At 43.2% G+C, this 9,667-nt stretch overlaps 1 protein-coding gene across 2 annotated transcripts in view; it reads right to left on the bottom strand.

Annotated features, from left to right (window-relative positions):
- The window catches only part of MYO1E (myosin IE), a 233,041-nt gene that overhangs the window by 61,790 nt on the left and 161,584 nt on the right, over window positions 1–9,667 (bottom strand). For both annotated transcript variants that reach the window (XM_007458891.1, XM_007458892.1), the window contains exons 17-18: window positions 8,072–8,178; window positions 2,697–2,795 (exon numbers count right to left, since the gene is read on the bottom strand). In XM_007458891.1, the coding sequence (XP_007458953.1) occupies window positions 2,697–2,795; window positions 8,072–8,178 (206 nt within the window). The remainder of the gene's footprint in view (window positions 1–2,696; window positions 2,796–8,071; window positions 8,179–9,667) is intronic.

Below are 9,667 nucleotides of genomic sequence, written 5' to 3'. Positions count from 1 at the left end.
AAAAAAAAAAAAAAAAAAAAAAAAAAAAAAAGAGCCTCCTTTTTATAAGACAGGGCTGCCTATTTGTCTCTTCTGAAAGGAAATGCCCACAGCAGGAGAGCTAAGAAGGGAGGCATCCAAGGACAAAATCATTTCAGTGAAAGTCTCTCAACACAAAGGGCATAACAGATACGCAATAAAGGCTTACTCTGTGTAAGGCACAGAAGAAAGTACCACCCGTGGAGCCATGCAGCTAGCCTGGCACTTGAGAGAGGTCCATATATTATAACCAGGTCATTTCACAGCTCATTTAAGGAGCTGCAGCAAACAAGTAACACAGCCCGCTCAGGGCACCCCAGACATTCCTGCCTGGAGAGGAAAGCGTGGACTTCCCGCTCCCCCCAGTGCGGTAGAGCTCACAGCAATGCTTACGGAAGTCAGGTTTGTCGGTTTGTTTTTAAATAATATGGAAGGAAGGAGGTCTTTCAGAGCTGGTTTCTCAAAAACAACCAACCAACCAAACAAGGTCAGATTAAAAAAAAATCGGATCAGTTTTCAATAGTAATGCCAGTTAGAGAGAATCTGCAAATATCGCATAAAGAGCTTTTAAGTACAGAAAAAATACTGGAGGAGGATAAAACTATAAACATTTTGGACTTGTTGAGGGCAGAGGCCTTTCTAAATTAGGGCAAGATGGAGGAAATACTTTTCTTTCACTATTTTCTGAATTTAATTTTTTTTCCTCTTAATTAAAAAGGGGTCTTTTCAAAGAAATGTAGCTTTACAAAAATTTTAATGATTATCTAAGCCATGGTTCTCAACTAGCTTTGCCCCCCAGGGGACATCAGGCAATGTCTGGATACAGTTTTGGGTGTCACAACTCGGGGAAGATGGGGATGGGGGTGGGATAGGGGGTTGGCACTACGGGCATCTAGCAGGTAGAGGCCAAGGAGGTTGCTAAACATCCTGCAGTGTACAGGACGGCTGTCACAATGAGGACTCATCCAGCCCAAAATATCAATAGCTGAGGTTGAGAAATCCTGTTCTAAACTAGTGTCACCCATCTGCTTAAAGAAGAGCAAAGTCTTTGATAATTAACATTTCAGTTGTTTGTCAGCAAATGGATGCGAGCGTTCCAAATTTATTTTCTCACTTTCCTAAAGACATCTTTTCATATTGCTCTGCTTACACTAGGGGTGTAGTGGGCCCTTTAATTCAGAGAGCTGTGTCAGTGAATTTTATTCCTAGTCTAATCAGCCTCCAAAATTATCAGCAATCTTGAATGTGTGGGGACAGAATCAATGAAGCTTTATCCTATGGAATGACCCACGCTTTCGCTAAGCCTCTTCTGACCTTCCGCATATGATGACCCACACTGATGAGCAGTAGGTCCGTCATCCCAATCTCACGGCAGAAGAAACAACATCCCCAAAGGGAAAGCTACTTTATTAGAAGTCCTGGATTTCAAAGACAGCAATTAAGCTCTTCTCCATCCTACAACCTCTTTGTTACATACGGTTTGAATTAAATAAAAATTTCTTACATCCTGCTCCTGTACCATATACCAGGAAGACATAATTATTTTCTGATTAAAATACTAAATATGGCTTCCTTCTTTCATAAAGGAAATTAAACAGATGTAAAAAATCAGTGCAACTTCACTAATTTAGAGTCATTAGAGAAGTTCGAATCCTAATATTTTAAGGACACTAAATTATATCCTTTTTAAAAACAATGCAAAATAAGAACAATTTAGTACAGATCCTGACAAATGCGCTTTAATGGAAATATAAAAATCAGTTTAACTTTATATTTGGACTGTACAAAAAATCTGAGGTTAAATACTTTAAGCTTGTAAATATTTTCCTAAAATTGTCTTTATACTATTAATTTGCTCAGTCAACTTAAATCTCAGTCCGTCCCCATGTCACAATTACCATGAATTTCTGAACTGATCTGTCACTCTAAACAGACAAAATACTTGTGGCTACTGATTTACTTACAATAAATAATGCTAAAAAGAACTGTATTATAACTTAACACTGAAAAGACAAATAATTTAAAAATGATCAAAGGGGATGTAAAATGGTACAGCCACTCTGTAAAACAATCTATCAGTCCATCAAAAAGGTTAAGCATAGTTACCATTTGACCCAGCAATTCCATTTTTAGTTATGTCCCAAAGAGAAATAAAAACCAATGTCCACATAAAAACATGTATGTGAACACTGGTAGCAGCATTATTCGTCATTCAAAACAGCCAAAATGTGATGTCCATCAACTGATGGATGAATAAGAAAAATGTGGCATATTGGAACATTGGCGCAAGAGGAAATTATTCGGCAATGAGTAGGAATGAAGTGCAGGTATATGCTACAGGATGATCCTTGAAAACATTATGTGAAGTAAAAGAAGCCAGAAACAAAAGACACATATGACATGATTCTATTTATAAGTAATGCTCAGAATAGGCAGAGAAAGAAATGTCTGCTTAGGGCCAGGGGTGAAGGCAGAATAGGGGACTGATGACTCGGGAAGTGAGATTTTTCTTTTTGAAAATGTTCTGAAATTAATTGTCGTGTTGGATGCACAACTCTGTAAATATACTAAAAGCCAATGAATTGTATACTTTAAATGGGTGAATTGTATGATATGTGAATTGTATCTCGATAAACTTGTTTAAAACAAAAAGGAGTCCAGAGTCACCAGTTCATTACCTCTGTAGAAATTTTTGGAAGACGCGCCGATAGGCATACCCAGCTCTCCTCACTCGAATGTTCTCTTTTAGGCCCAGATATTCTACTTGATGCTTTACCCTATAAAGGAAAGAATGGAGACAGGACGTTACTGGATAGTCTTTTCACTCTGCTCTCCCACCCAACATTCCCCCCAAACTCCCAATTCCACACTGCAGGGAAGCATATGAAAAAAAGATTATAATTTATAGTGTTCCGAGTCTGAGCTGGCCCTCAGGTTATGTAATATTCATACATATCTGGTTAACTGAAAGGGTAGAAATCTGATTCAGGAAAATAATTTTCCTTTCTCCCATCCTCCAAATCCAAAACTCACCACCAGCCTTTTCTCTACTAAGGAAAATATACATGAGGTTGCCAGTTAGAGATATCTGTTCGTTTTCAGTATTTTTCACAAATACTGGCTTCACCCCAAGCTTTGAGGCAGGGAATGCATCACCCATTGATTCCTTTCCTGTGAATCACATGGAAAACAATGGGCCTCATGTGAAAACGTTGTTTCATTCATTATTAACTTCCATCACTAGGAAACCTTCTTATACAAATTTTTGTCAACAAGACAACTAGCTCAACATATTCTGTTATGTTTAAAATGTCATGCTTGGGACTTCCCTGGTGGTGCAGTGGTTAAGAATCCGCCTGCCAATGCAGGGGACACGGGTTCGAGCCCTGGTCCGGGAGGATCCCACATGCTGCGGAGCAACTAAGCCCGAGTGCCACAACTACTGAAGCCCTCACGCCTAGAGCCTGTGCTCCGCAACAAGAGAAGCTACCACAGTGAGAAGCCCATGCACCGCAACGAAGAGTAGCTCCCGCTCACTGTAGCTAGAGAAAGCCTGTGTGCAGCAACGAAGACCCAACGCAGCCAAAAATAAACAAACAAATAAATAAATGCCCTGCTTTTTGCATATTCTTGGAGTGCTGTCAACTCCTCAGTAAACATCAGCCAGGCTGGCAATGCCTGCTGTTCCCCTGGGTATACCATCTCCTTCCCTCAGAAGGGGTCCTCTTTCAAGACTGTCCTCAGAAGGTCAAGACCTGAGAACTCTACTAGGGCAGTTATTTAGAATCCAGGGCAGGCAACTTTGCCAAAGCCAAACAAAGACACGTTTTCAACAGGAAAAGAAAAATAAACTACACGCCGTAAACTTGTGGAATGAGTAACCCTGTCCACCAAGAACTTCAATTGACCCTGTGATCCCTGACAACGAAGCACACTGCCCTTTCATGGACCCCGACATTCCACACTCACGGATGAAGTGAGACCATCTGTCACACAGTAAACCTGAACCGAGATGAGGGGGCAGATCCCAGGAAGCCATCCTACTAGAAATACACATCAACACTTGACCAAGGAATACCTTAGACTTTGTAAAACCAGTTTACATGAGTGTATATTAGGAAGTTCCTCACTGCAATTCAAACAAGGGGTGTAATTTAAAAAAAAAAAAGGGAAAACACCCTGGGGGAAATTCTATGAAAATTTACTGAATAAAATGTAGCACTTTCTTCGTTTCTCCAGCTTCTGATATTCCAGTGAATCGGTTTGGATTTTATGAGAAGGTAGCATCAGGGCTGAGGAACTTCCAACCAGTAGCTACTGCAAGATTCCCACATTAGAGTGACAATCAACAGAGCTGGATACGTGGAGCAGGGGAGAGTGTGCCAGGGAGATTTTGCATTTGGAGGGCAAGCGAGATGTTTTCATTCACGATTACGTTCGCTGGGAAGGGAAGCTGGAGAGTTTGAAGTAGGGGGAAGGGAAGCTGGAGAAAGTTTCAAGTAGGGGGAAGGGTGGGCTAAAGCACCCCTTAGCAATATCTCTGCTTCCTAGACTCTCGTAATTTATTATTATTTTTTATAAATTTATTTCATTTATTTATTTTTGGCTGCACTGGGTCTCCGTTGCTGCGCATGGGCTTTCTCTAGTTGCAGCGAGCAGGGGCTACTCTTCATTGTGGTGCACGGGCTTCTCATTGCGGTGGCTTCTCTTGTTGTGGAGCATGGGCTCTAGGTGTGCAGGCTCAGTAGTTGTGGCACGTGGGCTCAGTAGCTGTGGCTCGCGGGCTCTAGAGTGCAGGCTCAGTAGTTGTGGCACACGGGCTTAGTTGCTCTGTGGCATGTGGGATCTTCCCGGACCAGGGCTTGAACCTGTGTCCCCTGCATTAGCAGGCGGATTCTTAACCACTGTGCCACCAGGGAAGCCCTCGTAATTTATTTCTGACGTTGCCTGTGACACCACCCTTCTACTCTGTGTGTAAAACAAAAGAGAGTCCAGAGTCACCATGCACGAGATGTGAGTGTGGCGTGTGAGGGGGTGAGTGTAGGAGTGACGTAGAGACAGGCAGAGGCAGGATGACAGACAAGGGGGAACAGATGTGGGAGAGTTCATTCTGTCAGACTGAAGGAGTCCCACTCTGGATTGACCCTCTTATTTAAAGAGGAAGAAACTGAGGACTCAGGAGATTAAGCATTTCACTCAAACTACTTAGTGATAGGCCAGCAGCAGGATACAGTTCTTCCAAATCCTAGTCTAGCCCTTTGCTCTAGATCAGCTGTTCTCCAACTATGGGGCCCAGACCATCATCACCAGCATCACTTGGAGGCCCAGAAACTGACTCAGGAACTCTGGGAATGGGACCCAGCAATAAGCCTTGCAGGGGATATTCTGACATTCAAGTTTGAGAACTAGTGTTGTAAGGTAAAAAGCCCCAGATATTTTCCATCTGTTATCCTCTTGATATCAAAAGAGAAAGTGAGTGACACAGTTCAGAAAAGCAGAGGGCAATTTAAGCACATCCAGGGGAATGACCATGAAGGGGAAGCGTCGGATTCCACATCCAGCTCCTTCAGAGGGAATGGCTGGAGGAGCTGAGTGATGAGCCTGCTCCCAGGGAAACATGGTGACTGCCTTGAACTAGGAGGAAAGCTGTCACACGGAAAAGTCCCAAGAATGATTCTTATGGCCGATTAGAGATTACAGTAAAACCGATTTAGAGAAGGCCTGGAGAGCTTGCTAATGGCAAGAGGCATCCAAATGTGAACTGGTGACGTAGGAGGAGTGGGCTTCTTATCAGAGCCTGAATATCATCAATGGATAATACTGTAAAAGGAATCTCAGACTACCTTAAATTGAAAAATTCAATAGACAAGATGCCTTAGAAACACACATCTACTGATGACACTAGTCAGAATATTGTGGAATGACCAAACGGAAGGCTGCTACATCCCAACAGCACCTTAACATGAGAAAAAAAGACTAAGGCTGCACCATAAAGTGTGAAAACACAAAGAACGACTTGCAGACAGCAAATGCTTGAGCTCGGGCATTTTGCTTCCTGTTTATCTTTTCCTCCCCGTAAAGGATCAAGCATTGTCTGTCTGCCATGGGTTAGAAAGGATCTTGCTGGTAGGATGGGAAATGGACCCATCCATGTCTCTCAGAAGAGGTAATGGGCAGTTAGGAATTTTTTTTAAAAATAAATTTATTTATTTATCTAGTCATTTATTTTTGGCTGTGTTGGGTCTTTGTTGCTGCACGCGGGCTTTCTCTAGTTGTAGCGAGCGGGGGCTACTCTTCGTTGCGTTGTGCGGGCTTCTCTTGTTCCTGAGCACGGCTCTAGGCACACTGGCTTCAGTAGTTTTGGCACATGGGCTCATTAGTTGTGTCTTGCGGGCTCTAGAGCGCAGGTTCGGTAGTTGTGGCGCATGGGCTTAGTTGCTCCACAACTTCATGGACCAGGATCTTCATGGACCAGGGCTCGAACCCGTGTCACCTGCATTGGCAGGTGGATTCTTAACCATTGCGCCACCAGGGAAGGCCATAGGAGCTAGGAATTTTAATTCTGGTCTTCCCGTTGGAGTTTAACCTTGACTGAGTCACCTGATACCAAGAAGAGACTATCTATCTTTTTTTTCCAAGAGAGAAAAGAAAAAAGATCGTAATTCCAGTATGTTTGCATCCATGTCATCTGGTGACAGTGGCAGGACTTCCCTCCCTAGTCCAAGTCACCCACAGGGTCTCTCTCCAGCCCTGCTTCCCATATTCCTATCGACAGTAGGAATTTTCCCAGCTGGATACAAAAACTATTTTCTCCAGTCATCATCTTAACATTTTCCTCCTCAACAGCCCCACTGCATCCTGCAGAGGCCACAGTGCTAAATGCCAGGTATAGGAGGAACAGGGATTGCTCAGAAGTCAGGGAGGAAAGGGCTCACTGCATGCTTACATGCCGCACATCTCCCTTTGGCTGGTTCCCTCCTAGAGACTCAGGCTACTCATCAACACTGTCCTCGGGGGATTACAGAGCCCACAGCCCCTGTGCCCAAACGAGCAACTAAACGACAGATTGCTTTTTTAAAATAATTTCATTTTATTTATTTATTTATTTTTGGCCGCGTTGGGTCTTCACTGCTGAGCGAGGGCTTTCTCTAGCTGCGGCGAGCGGGGGCTACTCTTCGTTGTGGTGCGCGGGCTTCACACTGCGGTGGCTTCTCTTGTGGAGCACGGGCTCTAGAGCACAGGCTTCAGAGCACAGGCTTCAGTAGCTGTGGCACACAGGCTTAATTGCTCCACGGCATGTGGAATCTTCCTGGACCAGGGCTCGAACCCATGTCCCCTGCATTGGCAGGCGGATTCTTAACCACTGTGCCACCAGGGAAGCCCCGACAGCTTTTTGTTTTTTTGTTTTTTTTTTTTGCGGTACACGGGTCTCTCACTGATGTGGCCTCTCCTGTTGCGGAGCACACGCTCCGGACGTGCAGGCTCAGCGGCCATGGCTCACGGGCCCAGCCGCTCCGCGGCATGTGGGATCTTCCCGGACCGGGGCACGAACCCATGTCCCCTGCATCGGCAGGCGGACTCCCAACCACCGCGCCACCAGGGAAGCCCCCGACAGATTGTTTTTAACCAGCTCTTTGGAACTTCACTTCCACCCTGAGCTAAGCATTCCAGGCCACATCCTGCGTGTGTTGATGAGGAGCTGAGCGCATTAAAAATGTCTACACAGAGCCTCAAACTAATTTGAAAACCATCCTGACTCTGCTGTATTAAGGTTTGCTTTCTTTTTTCCATCTGTCCCCAGACTAGCCAAGATCAACATTATAAATCGCTAATTCTGAACTGAAGGGCACTGCTAACATTTCAGGAAAAAACAAGGAGGGGAAAAATATATCTACATAGGCTTCTTCCTGAAAAAGTTAAGATACAAAACACATTGGAAGGCAATTGAAACTGCTCCTGCCTCGGGCGTAGGAGGGCCCAGCTTGAGCACAGGGAAAAACGGGGTGGGACCATGCAGGTTGGCCTTGACCTCCTGCCTGTGTCTTCACCATACCTGCTTTCCTCCCAGTCCTTGGGCTTCTTGGTTTCATTGGGTTTGATGCAGCGAATGTAGTGAGGTGTACATTTCATCAGGGTGCTCACAAGGTCATTGGCTTGTTTCTAGAAAGGAAGAGTAACATCATTTAGAAACATGGAACTTGCTCTAAAGCAGACCAACTTTCAAAGGAGACCTGTGTGCAAATGTACAGCTAGAAATTCATCCTCATGACAGTTTGTTCATTAGGCTTAACTCGGGTCTACTACACTTTCTTAAAGCTCTACTGACTGTTATGGTGATTTGAACACTCTTAAGTGGGTTTGAAATTAGATTTTTGAAAACGATGAGGTATTTTTAGTACAGTTAATAAAATAAGACAAAAAAAACCACCCCAAAACCCAGTAAATCCTCCCATATAATTCTTTTTTAGGAGAAACAGGGAAGCATGCCAATTGTTAACAAATTTAGTTAATTTTATATTGATTGACGGCCTTTGCAAATACATTTTTCTCATAAACTCTGAGGGGAAGGGAGGTGCACAAATTTATTTGCAAGGATAGATCATCAAAATCCCCTGTACTCTTTTCAGGCAATCTAACCAATGAAGAATCACCTTATTAAAACAATGGAAATTCACAATTAAAAAGTGGGAGGTACATAAAAGTCTCAAAATTCATAAACCTTTTATAGGCCATTTCATTCATCTTCTTCCTCAGCATGTCCTTTTCCAAACCTGCTGACTCAGAGCCCTTTCAGTGTGGCAGGAAACTTACTCCTTCATGAACTAAAATATTCAATGTAAAATCAGCTCTTACTACCTGTGCATCGGGTACCCACGATGGAACTGGGTTCAAGAAGAAAGAGCCACATAAATAGAGCTGAAATTGCTTATGAGATATTTCAAATCATGAGTACCACAAATGTTGTCTGAAGAAACAGGAGCAGAGCCCACATCAGCATTCCCAGCACCACACAGCTGAGCATACCCAATAATGGGGCACACATGCAACCTCTCATTCTGAGCAAATCAGCACGAAGAGAGAAAACCTCTAAAAGAAAATAGAGGAAAGGGATCTGCAAAGCCAGAAAACCATTACAAAGTCAGCAGAAGGGATCTGCCTGCAGTAGCCAACCCTCTCTCAATTAGGACTTTTCTGTTTTCATGGGTTTGGGAAATCTGAAACCCTTGAGAAAAACTCTTGGGTATATTCAAAGCAAAAGTTCTCTGTTTAGATGCGCAGAATACAGCATTCTTTGCAATGCTTGGAATTCAGGGCAAAGCTGCCGAGGTTGTATGATCAAAGCAAAGCTCTAGGATAAAAATGTAAATTGACTCTCATCTTCCTTGTTGATGAGAGAGAGATTGTACTTGAGAACAAATTTAATGATCTTTGCAACACGTAAGATGAAGCTGGGGAGGGACTGGTTATAATACAGCTTTATTTTTTAAAGCTTAATTTTTATTTTTTAATTTTTACGTATAACTTAGCAGTCCTAAGCATTTAGGAGCATATCTTTTCAACTTAGCATAAGAAAACACAGGGGCAAGTTCGACTTAAGTTTATATGACACTTCACATACTTCTTTCTTTTCTTTTTTTTTTTTTTTTTT

This window comes from Lipotes vexillifer, unplaced genomic scaffold, assembly GCF_000442215.2.
Source record: "Lipotes vexillifer unplaced genomic scaffold, Lipotes_vexillifer_v1.1 scaffold102, whole genome shotgun sequence".
NCBI classification, from domain to species: Eukaryota; Metazoa; Chordata; class Mammalia; order Artiodactyla; family Lipotidae; genus Lipotes; species Lipotes vexillifer.
The sequence above is the reverse complement of the archived record's forward strand: the minus strand, read 5'-3'. Positions and strand labels throughout refer to the sequence as shown.